Raw genomic sequence first — 14,035 nt, forward strand, 5'->3', positions numbered from 1 at the left:
TAGGGGAAAAAACCAACATTAGGATTTGACTACATTAATCATAGTCGGACTAAATGGATTCACTAGCTATTCAACTAAACTTCATGTTCATTTATAATTTTTGTGGTCAAGGATTCCTTTAAATATCTGAAAGCTATATACTGTGTCCCCAGAAAAATGCACATAAGTACATAAATAAACATTTTAAACAAAATCTCAAGTGGGATCTGAAACTCAAACATGAAACCTTTAGGGGTCTTCAGTCCAATTTCAAAATCCTGGCTCAGAAAGAGGTTTTTAAAAATTTTTTGTTAAAAATTTTTTTTTGCTATTTAAAAAATTGAGATATAACTGACATATAACATTATATTGGTTTCAGGTTCAATATTTGTATATATTGTGAAATAATTACCACAAAAATCTAGTTAACATCCATCACCATATGTAGTTACAATTATTTTTCTTGTGATGAAAACTTTTAAGATCTATTCTCTTAGCAACTGTCAAATATACAAAACAGTATTATTAGCTATAGTCACCATGCTGTACATTACATCCCCAGGACTTATTAATCTTTTAACTGGAACTTTGCACCTTTTCACCCCCTTCATCCATCTCGTCCACCCTTCACTACCTGCCTCTGGCAACCACCAATCTGTTCTCTGTATCTATGACCTCTTTCTTTTTTTTTTTTTTTTTTGATTCCACATCTAAATGAGATCCAGAGTTTTTATCTTAGTGGCCTGAATGACTGCAAAGCCAGCATTCGCATTTCAGACTCTGGTTTTCCTTTGCTCAGTAATTTTGTGCACTTTGCTTTTTAAAATAACCTCCTTAACTTCTACCCCCATTATAAAAGTGATATTTTTTCATTGCAGAAAAATTGGAAAATATAGAAATATACAAAGAAAATAATCACCTGTAATCCCATCCTTCAATGTGAATCATTGCTAGTACTTTGCAACATTTCATACCCACTTTTTTTTGCATGATCTATGCCCATACACTTAAAGAATACATTTAGAATTGTACTTAAAGTTTTGTGTCCTACTTTTTCAGCTAATGTTTTGTCTTGAGCATTCCTCATGTTATTAAATATTCTTAAAATGTGGATTTTAGTGGTTACATAATATCTTCTACATGATAAACATTTATTTTTCCTTTCTCTTATTGTTGGAAATTAGAGTTTTTGTTTTCCATTTTTCTTTTATCTTTCATGTTTTGTTGAACATTTTTGTAAATAAATATTTCCTTAATACAAAACCCTATAAGGTCCCACTACTGGGCATATACCCTGAGAAAACCATAATTCAAAAAGAGTCATGTATCAAAATGTTCATTGCAGCTCTATTTACAATAGCCAGGACATGGAAGCAACCTAAGTGTCCATCATCGGATGAATGGATAAAGAAGATGTGGCACACATATACAATGGAATATTACTCAGCCATAAAAAGAAACGAAATTGAGTTATTTGTAGTGAGGTGGATGGAGTTAGAGTCTGTCATACAGAGTGAAGTAATTCAGAAAGAGAAAAACAAATACAGTATGCTAACACATATATATGGAATCTAAGGAAAAAAAAAAAAAGGTCGTGAAGAACCTAGTGGTAAGACGGGAATAAAGACACAGACCTGCTAGAGAATGGACTTGAGGATATGGGGAGGGGGAAGGGTAAACTGTGACAAAGTGAGAGAGTGGCATGGACATATATATACTACCAAATGTAAAATAGATAGCTAGTGGGAAGCAACCGCATAGCACAGGGAGATCAGCTCGGTGCTTTGTGACCACCTAGAGGGGTGGGATAGGGAGGGTGGGAGGGAGGGAGATGCAAGAGGGAAGAGATATGGGAACATATGTATATGTATAACTGATTCACTTTGTTATAAAGCAGAAACTAACACACCATTGTAAAGCAATTATACTCCAATAAAGATGTTAAGAAAAAAAAAACCTATAAGGGAAATTACGGGGTCAAATGATAACATATTAAAGACTCCTGATGCAACTCGAGATATTACTTCATGGTGCACAAAGGTTTACAAATTTATGCTCTTATTAACTAGCAGTGGAAGAGTTCATCTCATTCCATCCTTACCACCATTGAGTATTGTCATTGTTAGTAAGCTTTTCCCAATATGAGAGTGGGAAAATGGTATGTTACTGTGGTTTAAATTTGCAATTATTTGGTTACTAATGAGGTTGAACCCTTTTAAACGTCTATTCGCCACATGTACGTCTTCTATGAATTGTCTGCTATTTTCAACGTCTTTTGGTTTCAGTTTCTTCAACAGCCAGCTGGGGCTAATGATATTTGCCATTAATTTTGAGCTTCTGCAAGGAAAAAAAAAAAAAAAAAAAGGACAGCAAATGTTCCATGCCATGAATTCCAAAAGACTAGTGATTAGATACTCCAATTATTTGGGAGGAAGTCTTGTCACTTGCAGGGGTAGGTTTCATTCAGGGAATAGAGCCACAGATTGGGAAACATGACTCTTTAACCATCTGTAGCCAATGTGTGCAGTTTCGTGGTGCATAAATACACAGTAAACGGCTGTTATCACCTAAAAGGTGATAGAGAAGCGCGTATTTCCTGTCTTTTGATACACAGGGCTTGGAAACCTATATGAAACCAGGTGTTCTTTCTTCTACTACCTTTCCTGTGGTTTTATAGCCACATATCTCTAACTGTAATACTGTTCACTTACAATAGCTGTAAAATATCCATGTACTCCCAGAGACGGTTGTAACTGTTACAATTTATGTTATAATGATAGTTAAAGAGCCAAAGTAACAAATGATTTCCAGTTCGACTAAATTTGTGGTTTTATTTGTCTGATAGATTAAGTTTACTACTCAAGAACACATTTCTTAATAAAGTCATTACAGCTACACAAGCAGGGACCACCGTTAAAAATCCACTACAGGGACTTCCCTGGTGGCGCAGTGGTTAGGAATCTGGCTGCCAGTGCAGGGGACACGGGTTCGAGCCCTGGTTCAGGAAGATCCCACATGCTGCGGAGCAACTAAGCCCGTGCGCCACAACTACTGAGCCTGCGCTCTAGAGCCCGCTAGCACAACTACTGAAGCCCGTGTGCCACAACTACTGAAGCCCGCGCGCCTAGAGCCCGTGCTCCACAACAAGAGAAGCCACCGCAATGAGAAGCCCGCGCACCGCAACGAAGAGCAGCCCCCGCCCGCTGCAACTAGAGAAAGCCCGTGCGCAGCAACGAAGACCCAACGCAGCCAAATATAACTAACTAAATAACTAAATAAATAAAATTTTTAAAAAATCCACTACAAAGCGAGCAGAAGAAAACTCTGCCTAATGTTCTTTCCCTGCCTGTCAAGACTTCTGCAACCATGCTTCTGTTTCTGGATAATGCACTCAGATATTCAGATGTTGCTGAAACGCTAGTTTCAAAGTCAGGTTTGGAAGATAATGTAAAATTCGGCTAAGAGCTGAAAGGGGATGGAGTTGAAGATGCCACAGCCCCCCACCCTGCAAGTCTCCTATGGAACCCACATGTGAGAAGGCTGAGAGAAAGAATGCTAGGCTGACCACCTCTGACTGCTGGGGTCATGAGCAAGGGTGGGAAAGCAACACGTTCATACAAACTCTTGTTTGCCTGAAAGACAATAATAGCCCTTGACCTAAGTATGGGCCATCAATCCTTATTTTGGCTCTTCCTCCAAACAATCTATACCAATCTTTGCCCTGGAAAAGAGAGGGGCAAAGAAAAGGTTGACATTTGAGAATAGCCCCAAGTTAAAAAGAGTCTCTTTGGACATTGAGCAAGACACTTGAGTTTGGCAACTGATGAGTTGTATGTTGGGGTAAGAAAGTTGGACTTGGTAATTTTTTTAATAGGGAAAGTATTTATGCTTTAATTTATTCTTTGGTTTTCCTTAGGCTTTTTTTAGCTTTGCTGAAGAGAAGTAAGGAGAAGGGCTTGCTTTTTTGTTCACACTTCGACCAGAAAGGAAAGAGGAAAGAGTATGCACTGGGGAGCCATGGGTTGTGTTGACAGCAGAAATCAAAGTGCCTACGAAGGGTGGGTACAGGCAGAAGCTCCAAAGAAAAGTGTCCTCTGCCTCCCCTCAGATCCTTTCCTTGCTCTTTCCTAGGAGTTTGAGTTTTAATTGCTTAAGAGAAAGTCCTTTCAACCCCTTGCAATTTGAGACTCATTCAATTAGTAGGATAAAGATATATTAGGTTGGTCCACAGGCAACTGCTGATATTTGAGTGTTTTTGACCTACCAAAAGGGCAGTTTCCTATGGTTCAACCCAATACACACACACACACACACACACACACACACAATGTGCTAAACTCTAAGCTCCAATCACGGCAGTTGATTTTCTTCAGAATAAAGGAGGAGAAGGCTGAATTTTCAAGGATGCTGTCTAGCATTTCAACTCACAAGGCAACTGAGGTACCTGTTTGATTTTTGCTGAAGAAGTTGAAAGGTGAATAAGTGAGACGGGCCAAATAACCACATTACAGTTTGGGAGATGCACTGCATTTAATTTCCATGAAGCTGTGGGAATGGACAGAGTCACAGCTGCTTTTAAATTGGTACACACTACTCTATTCTCACTGGTTTTAAGGTAATTAGTACTTGATTTTTAGAAATCGATCAATACAATTCTACAGATTTTATTTTTTATTGATATTGCTACGCTGACAATCAAAACCGACTTAGGCTTGCTTTTGTTTCACAGAGTTGCCTACAAATGAACAGGGCATGTATGCAGTGTTAACGTCAGCCTCCGCTGCTCCCCCGGGAATTTCTTTATACCTGTTTTTCTTCTTTTTTCTTTTTTCCTCCCAAGGCACTCTCTTTACCTTGCCAGCCCACAGAATCTTAGTGCCAGAAGGAATCTTACGACATGGGCTATTGACCTGGACTGCCTGGGTTCAAATCCTGTGTCACCATTTACTAGCTGTGTGCCCTCTGTGTGCCTTGGTTTCTTTACCTGTAAAGTGAGAATGTTAATAAGAAAACACACCTGATAAGGTGTTATGAGTAATAAATGAGTTAATATATGGCCATACACAGATAAGATTTCAATGTTAGTTGCTATAATTATGATTAATGGTAATAATACTACTAGTCATAATCATAGAGATGTATAGCTCATATCCCTCATTTTATAGATGGGAAAAGTGGTGTAAAATTATGGGCATATCAGTTCTTCTTCAAAACTTTACTCATTCCTCTCACCTGATTTCTGCCATACCATTTAACTTGGACACTTTGTGCACTAAAATAATTTGGTCTTGTTTAATTACTTTCCCGTTGGCGAATTCATCTGGGTAACCGTACAATAGGCATTTAAAAATTTTAATACCAAACCATTAATGCTTATATACAAGTGAAATAGTGTGTGAAATAATACTTTCTGTCTAGCTATCTTTGTGGAGTTGACCCAAGATTAACAAATATAGTAGTTTCTGTGATTTGAAGGCCCCAAGAATCCCCTGACCCCAAAAACCAACACTGCCCAGTGGCCTTGATGCCTTAAATCTCCTGTCTCCAGGTGACTCCTTAGGGGTGAATGCACTGTTACTCGGGACTGAGAGCCACAGATATATTTAAAAAATAGATGAATCTATCTGCAAGCAGGCTCCTTATCTAAATTTTCACAAAATGAAACCCTCCAGCAAACCTAGGGAGAACGAAGTTAAAACAGTGTGAAGCAGACACATTTTCTGAGAAAGGAAGGAGACGCTGGAACCCTCTTGGCTGTCTCCCACATTCCCCATCATTTGTCAGCCTGGGACCTTGTGTTTCACCTGGGCTTGTTCCCCCTTTCAGAGCTCAGCTCGCGTATGAACAGTCACATGTTGCATTTCAAAACAAATCTACCCTGTTCTCAGTTATCTTTGAATGGAGAGAAAAACAATCAATCATGAGGGTTTTTAGATTAGTCTTGGCTTCATTTTGCTTGTAAACACATAATCATCTTACTTGATTTGATGACTTTGGTTTGAAGTGCTAAGCTTCTTGGGGTTTTTTTTTTTTTTAAATAAAGGAGGCTGCAGTTCTGGAGTTTTGCTGTAACCTCACATCTCAGTCTGCGAAATCTTGTAAAGAGCTCTGAGGTCCAATGCTGGGATAAGTCTCATTTAATAGCATTATTATCCACAGACACAGCAAGGTGCAATCTGGATGTAGTTCCTAAACCAGTGTGCTTTTGGTGAATGTCTAATTTCTCTATTGTCCAGGGAAATGTATTTATGGGGACAGACTGATGCAGCAGATGAGAAGATACATAGACTGGATGGGAAAGTACTTTGCAAGGAAGATGATTCAAATACAACTCAGGTTGGGGGGGAAATGGCTTTTTAAAATAAATGAAATTTCAGGATGTTAATGTGATTTATTTCACTTAATGGAGCTGGTGCAGGATGGCCCAGAGGTAACAAATCCCTTGCCTGCTCAGGCTAAGCAGGATATCATGTTTCCCAGCAGTTTGTTTCCTCACCTTGAAGAGGACCCCGAGTGTGTATGAAAAAGAAAAATCACCGATGGTTGGAGAAAAGCAACTCTTGTTGCTTTATCTTCAAGAGAGGTCTATCATTTTCTGAGTTCTTTTTCTTTCCACCTAGAAGGTCTGGGGTGGATGTGATAGGTAGCTTTGGGGAACATTTGATGTCCATCATCTTACCAAGGGAGCCTTTAAACGAACCTGTCATTCTGTGCCCGAACAATTAGTGTTTTATGACCTGCTGCCCAAGCACATTTGCAAATTACAAGCACACCTTTGTGTGGTTTTTCAAAGAGGAGCCCTATTTCCCCCAGGACAGCAGGGGTTTCTATGTTGTGTGACTATCTGAACCTGTTATTCTGTCTGAAGAGCTCTGGAACGGCAGCTCCACCAGGAGAAACAGAAGATTCAGTACAAGGTCTCCAGGTACTTGAGGGCACCAGAGAGCCTCAATCTTTACATGGATGTTTACAAATGGGCCACCGCATATTTGGCCCATAGAGAGAGAAAGTTACATCTCATGTGTCAGCAGCTTGCCCCTTGAAAGCTACCATAAGTGAAGGGGGCACCATCTATGAAATAATAAAGTCAGTAAGGAAAAAGAATTTGCCTGGTTAAAACTGGATCCACACCTGCCTTTGGGGAGCGTATTCATTCTATTAAATTGGATATGCCTAATCTGGGGAAACTGAGGCAGTAATATACACCAAAGTGCCTAAGGATGGGGAGAGCAGGTAAGAATTACCCAGTTAAACAGCCTCCTTCCTCTTGCCTCCTCCACACTTTGCCCGTCTGGAGGCCAGCCAGTTGTCCCGCACCACCCACACTTGCCAGTACATTAGAGTCGATTATTTGTCTCTTTTTGTCAGCACTGAAATGAGGAGTCAGGCCCTGCCAAGGTGGCTCCACTGAGCGGGGCAATGATTTATAGATTAATTATTTTAAGGAACAAGGCAGCACAGCATGATGTAGTGGAAAGAGTGCTGCGCTAGGAGAAGACCTGCATTTTAGTGCTGGCTCAGATCCTTAATAGCTGTTTGACTTTGGGCAAATCACTTAACCTCTCTGGGCCTTAGTCTCCTTATCTGTAAATTGGGAATAACAATAATTGATGGTTGTTGGACTTCCCTGGTGGCGCAGTGGTTAAGAATCCGCCTGCCAAGGCAGGGAACACGGGTTCGAGCCCTGGTCCGGGAAGATCCCACATGTCGCAGAGCAACTAAGCCCGTGCACCACAACTACTGAGTCTGCGCTCTAGAGCCCGTGAGCCACAACTACTGAGCCTGCGTGCCACAACTACTGAAGCCCGTGCTCTACAACAGGAGAAGCCACCGAAATGAGAAGCCCACGCACCACAACGAAGAGTAGCCCCCGCTCGCTGCAACTAGAGAAAGCCTGTGCGCAGCAACGGAGACCCAATGCAGCCAAAAATAAATATAAATAAATAAATAAATTTATAAAAAATAATTGATGGTTGTGGTGATCAAATAAAATCCTGACTATGAAAGCATTTTATTAATTGTAAGGCACTAAACATATGTAAAGGATTGTTATTGTTGTTAGATTTCTAGGGACATGTACAGTAACACCACCTAGCCATTCTTCAGTCCCAGGACCTCAGGAAGAACCCTAGAAGTCATAGAGGAGAGGGCCCTGAATTTGTTGCCCTTATAAGCCGTTTCACAAATCTGCTCAACTCTACCACGGGATGGGAAACGGGTCAATTATAAATGGGACTAACTAAATAACACTTCACTCTACTCAACATGAAAGAGCCCCCATATGTTTTATGACCATTAGCTTCTCAGTATTAAGAACAATTTGGGATATGAGGTGCCAATTACAATTTACAGTCTCTCTCCATTATCCGTGCATATGGAAGGGAGAAAACAGGGTGGGTGATCGTAGAAAGTGGAAAATACTAAAGTCACATGGTATAGAATGAGTTCTCCTAAAGCATAGAAAATCCCAAAGTTGCATAGTGTATGATATGATTCATAATGTTTTATTCAGACTATAAGCTGGGGAGGCACTAAGAGACCATTTATTTGATATAATTGTTCTGGGGTGAGTCCATGAGGTTGATGAGCCATACGTAGATAATTCTGACTTTTCTCTAGTATGACATTTCATTTCACAGGTGAAGAAAATAAAGGCATTCCTTAAGCCAGTTGTAAGACTTCCCCATGGAGGGTTCTACCCGGGAGATCCCATTTCTACAAGAACACTGATAGAAACCCTCACTGCTGCCACACAGACAGGTTTGACTATTTGGACTGGTTTCACCTCCCGATTCAGTGGCATACCTAGTAAATATTCTGGCCAATGGAATCAAAACATACAAATTGACTTGTGCATGTAGACAACCTTAGTAGCTGTTACAAAAAACAAGCATGGAAGTCTGCGTCTTTGTGTTACCAACAGAACTGACTGGAAAGTGAGCGCTAGTGTAGATCATTTTGTCCGTATCAAGCCATGGGACTGACTCGACGGCTTGTCACTGGAATTGGGTGGTTGTTTGGCGTTGCATTGCCAAAGCCTAGAGGTTACCACATTTTTACTGTGAGTGAAATTTTACTGTGAGTGAAGAAAATGCAAGTGTTCCAGGTATCCCAGGCATGACACAGGTGCTCAAAGCAGGCCTCAATAGTGAGTGATCATCTCCCTCAGGCTGGCAGTTGCTCTCGGGCTGATATTGAATGTTACTATACTTGGAAAGTTGGTCACGTCATCCTAACATTGGTTCATGTTCAAGAAGGGACAGGTAGACAGAGCGCTGTGGTGTCTGTAGGCTTCGTGTGCTGCAGAAAGGCAACTTTGATTGAGAGATCCCTGGTTAACTGTGGTGAACAGTGCTTGGTAAGAACTTGCAAACGCCCAGATCTTTCAGTTCCCCCGGGCAGCTGTCTCTGAGCACCATTAGCCCAATCTGAGTACTAGTCCTTGACCCCTTTGGCCCTTAATATGTATATTCATGACAATGATACCATTCACTGTTTTCGCCCTTTATCTTGCCTTTGTCCAGATGTTGCCTGATGTCTCACATTCTTCTGTGTGTGCCTGCCTGGCCTTTCCAAATAAGTATCAACTACCCCAAAGCAGGGGTCTGGGACAGCTCAGTGGACCTGCTGACCATCTCCAGGCCTTGTGAGGGATTCTGGAGGGCCTCCCAACTAAACACATTTCTCGATCCAGACGTTCTTGGGGCCTGAAATTGCTACTATCAGAGCACTTTAGCTGGCTAATGACAAAGAAAGCTCCTATTAAGAGGGGGAAGGGTAAGCTGTGACAAAGTGAGAGAGTGGCATGGACATATATACACTACCAAACGTAAAATAGATAGCTAGTGGGAAGCAGCCGCATAGCACAGGGAGATCAGCTCGGTGCTTTGTGACCACCTAGAGGGGTGGGATGGGGAGGGTGGGAGGGAGGGAGACGCAAGAGGGAAGAGATATGGGAACATATGTATATGTATAACTGATTCACTTTGTTATAAAGCAGACACTAACACACCATTGTAAAGCAATTATACTCCAATAAAGATGTTAAAAAAATAAATAAAAAAAGAAAAGAAAGAAAGCTCCTATTAGAATGTTCATTTCAGGATACTGAACCATTATCAGCCATTAGCACCCTCTCTTGAATTAGTATATCATATAAGCTTGTCAGTCAGCTAGAAAAGCTTTGGAGAAATAAATGGGACTTCCAATGAGGGAGGCTCTGCCGTCTTCAAAACTAAAACACCGATTCTATAGCTTCTATCAGGTCGAGCCTTACCCTCAGCCTTCTTTCAAAAGCTGAAATGTTGCCTTTGTTCTGCTCCTTCCGCTGCCGCCACTCGATGAGGTTGGCGTTGTGCTCTCCGGGCAGCGAGATGTTGCATTTGCCCAGGGTGGGGTTGACCGCCCCGGACAGGATGTGGGGCTCTGAGCTGAGGCTGATCTCCATCCCGCTGGCAAAAGTGACACGTAGGGAGCCGTCTGGACTCACGCGATAGGTACTCTGGGTATTTTCTGCAGACAGAGGAGCCAAGGAGGAAGAGGGGGGAGAAAGGGAAGCACAGAAGCAGAGGAGAGACAAGTTTAGCTTTAGGAGGTAAGTTTGGGAAAGGGTGAGCAGGCGGGGTGCCGTGGACCTAACTGCCCTCTGGGCTAGAGAACCACTCTGACAGGCCAACACACTCTCTGTCCGTTTGGGTCTCGTTATTTTCACAGCTGGGCTGTTATGTTTCTTGGATAAAAGACTCCTGTGTAATACTGCAGGCTGTTTTGGTTTTGAAAAACTTTCTCATTTTTAAAGAATTCCCTCACAAACTGCCTTTCTGACTTGGTGGATTGGCCTCCTCCATTTGATACGCTGGGAGCTAGAATGAGCAGAGTATGAAGTCGAAATCAGCATCATCACTGCCTGGGGACACCAGCACAGGTGCTGGACTCCACAAAATGATACGCTGACAGAGGTCGCCACCGAGCCTCTTAGAGTGGCTCAGCCTAACAATACAAAGAGTCCTTAATGACTGGGCAGAGAGAAAACAATTTCTCTGTGTCCACTTCCCTCAGCTTCCAAGACGTTCTTTCCAAATCCACCTCCCTTCCTCCCTTCCTTCCTGTTTACTCCTCTCTCTCTTTCTCCCCCTCTCTCCTTCCTTCCTTCCTTTCTTCCTTCCCTCTCTCCCTTCCTTCTTTTTCCTTCCGTTCCTTTACTTTCCTCTCTTTGAACAGAATGAGCTTTTAATTCTCTCATTTCCCTTATATTCCCGCTTGGTGTGTATCCTCATTCATCCTTTTTATTCACCCATGTCAGCGTTGCTCTAGAATGCTGATCTCAGATGGGACACAGACTTCATTTCTTTAATATAACCCAATCAGAGCTTAAAGACCTCTACAAACAGCTGCGTGTTGGGAAATGACTTGATGGAAGAGTAGATTTGGCAGGGATTTAACCTCATAAATCCCACAGGGAGTTATGGCCCAATGTTGCTATAGGAACTTTGTGAAAGGTGTGACTTTGTCTGGGTTTCAGCCTCCATAGCTGGAATATCGGGAGAAGAAGTCATCTTCTCAGCCAAAAGTGAATTCTAGTCATTGACGGTGTGCAGAGGTTTGATGGTAGAAGTAAGAGAGATGCTGTTAGAGTCAGGCAAAGTTGGAAATATTCTTACCTTGTTTTAAAATATATATGGTACTAGTTGCTGTCAAATTGGTTGACATGAGGACGTTTTCGCGGTTGGAAGTATCTAGCTCCACTTTTGTCAGCTTCTCCAGGTCACTGTGGAAGCTGCTGACCTCTCCAGTGGGAAACGTTGCATTGGTCAGATGCCCCTCGGGGTCATACCTGAGGAATGTAACCAATCCCAACGTTGAAGTCTCTTGGCAGTGATAACAGGCTTTTGCGAAATAAAAATCACTTGGCAGTTAATACAGTTTAACTTTGAGTGATAACAAGTATTATTAACCTTGTTCAATAAGAAGAAAAAGGTCAGAAAGATGATTAATCAAACGAAGGTATTTTTTGCTGCTTCTGAATTCTTGATGACTTCCTTGAGCTGTGCTGTTTTACAGAAAAAATATATCTGGTAATGAATCACTAGGGTGGAAAACTGATTTATGAATCATGTCCTGCTGTGTGCAATGTTGCAGGGAGCCCTCCGTTTGCAATTTGGGTCGATCCCATCAGATGTGATGGGTCACAAGGACCAGCAGAGGGTGCTGTTGACAAAGAAAAAGGAGGCATGACTGTCCCCCGCCCCGCCCCGCCCCGCCCCCACCAGCCTGAAAAGGCCAATAAACTGATTTTGCACTCTGATAGGAAAATTACATTTGCTGCTCTTTAAGTTGCCAAATCTGAAATGAATGAATCATTCTTCCAACAAAATGACCAAGCACAGAAGACAATGGAAACATGTTCATTAAAACATTCTGGAGCCCCCTGATCTCAGTGTCACTTAATTTTTTAATCTTTTTATAATATAGTACATAATGTGTTGCAATTTGCCTATATGAGTAAGAGACCAAAAAAAAATAATTACCTGGGATAATAGGCAATAACCTATATCTAGAAATATAGTCTTGTGAGTTGACTTTTTTAAAAAAATCAGAATTATTGGCAATCTCACTGTCCTCCAAATGGAAACTGCTTCCCTGAAGCCTTTTGATGTGGCGCTGTTCTTTTATTGCCAATAGAACCATGAAAAATAAACACTTCATTAAAAGTAAGGACATGCACTTGGAAACCCATTACTGTTTTCAAGTTGCAAATTACAAAATAGTTAAGTACTTTTATTTGCTTTTAAAATGTTAAACAATTATATTCTTTTTACCCAAAGTGAGCGATTCAGTGTTAATCCACTGCGCTTTAAAGAACTCAGCCTGGATAGCTGCTGAAATTTTAAAACTTAGACCAGCCTTTGGTAGGCTTGGGAAAAGGGGCTAGACATTATTTTATAGGACAAAACTGAACTTGAGGCTATACACAATGCCATCTCAAGTTCAGTTCTGTGTGTACATGAGTGTGCACACACATGCTATCAGTTAAAACAGTCAGGCATGCAAATAAAAATAATCAAATAGGTCATTTGACATCATAGATATGACAAGCCCTAGTTGTTTAATTGGATGCACCCTTTGTTTAAATGGATTTCAGTCAAAACGGTAATTGGCATGTTGCTGCTATGCTGCTAAGACCTCATTATCGAGGAAAGGCCGAAGGGTGCTGTTTGCGCCTGGGGTTAATGGCAAAATCCTCCCCCCTGCTCAGCCCGTTTGCCCATGGCCTGCTCGGGGCTCTGTGGCTGCAAGAAGACCCCTGATGAGAAAGGGGCATGGAAGGGCCTGAACACCTAACACAGCCCCGACTTTGTCTGCCTGGTCTTCCTTCCAGGAGAGGAAAACAATATCCAGTTTTGATTCTTGCAAGGTACCAACCTGCTTTTCCCTGTAGGGAGGAGTTTCCAGGCAGCAGACAGAAAGAAGCTGCTGCAGGCCCCCCTCACTAGGGAGACTGTGGTCCCACAGCCTGGACTACTCAGGCAGTTCCTCTCTGTTTCACATCCATCACCAGCAACTCTGCCTCATTGGTTTCCCTTTCCTGATTTCTAAAGGGTTTCCTCAGCACTTGGCAAGGTCACTCTTCATTATTCCTCCAGGAAATCTGACCTAAGATGCTACGCATGCAGGTTTCCAACGGACTTTCCAGCTCAGGGCAGTTTCTTTCTTTCCCAGTCACATAGCCCCTTGTTTTAAAGCAAGATTTCATTGAAGGGTGATGGCAGTGGTCGTGCCTACTTCTCAGGGCAAGATGACAAGATCAGATGCTAACTGAGCCATCCATGAGCAAAGGTCAAAAATCTGAATGAACCTCAGCAGTGGCCTGTGGTGTAATTCCCTGGATAGATGTAGCTGAAAGGCTGCTGCTTGGCTCCTTGTCTGGTGAGAGAGGCAATGGGGTGGGGATAAGGTAGAATTTCCCACAGTCCTGCCCAGACGCTAGAGAGCTAGAGAGTTGTATTGTCTGATTTCCTTTCTGTGGCTGGATAAGCCTCCTTATTTGAAAGTGTAC

At 41.9% G+C, this 14,035-nt stretch overlaps 1 protein-coding gene across 1 annotated transcript in view; it reads right to left on the reverse strand.

Annotated features, from left to right (window-relative positions):
• The window catches only part of TENM1 (teneurin transmembrane protein 1), a 786,103-nt gene that overhangs the window by 15,503 nt on the left and 756,565 nt on the right, over positions 1-14,035 (reverse strand). Inside the window, exons 28-29 of the mRNA XM_036840114.1 lie at positions 11,640-11,812; positions 10,256-10,491 (exon numbers count right to left, since the gene is read on the reverse strand). Of these exons, the coding sequence (XP_036696009.1) occupies positions 10,256-10,491; positions 11,640-11,812 (409 nt within the window). The remainder of the gene's footprint in view (positions 1-10,255; positions 10,492-11,639; positions 11,813-14,035) is intronic.

Source organism: Balaenoptera musculus, chromosome X (genome assembly GCF_009873245.2).
Source record: "Balaenoptera musculus isolate JJ_BM4_2016_0621 chromosome X, mBalMus1.pri.v3, whole genome shotgun sequence".
Classification (NCBI taxonomy): Eukaryota; Metazoa; Chordata; class Mammalia; order Artiodactyla; family Balaenopteridae; genus Balaenoptera; species Balaenoptera musculus.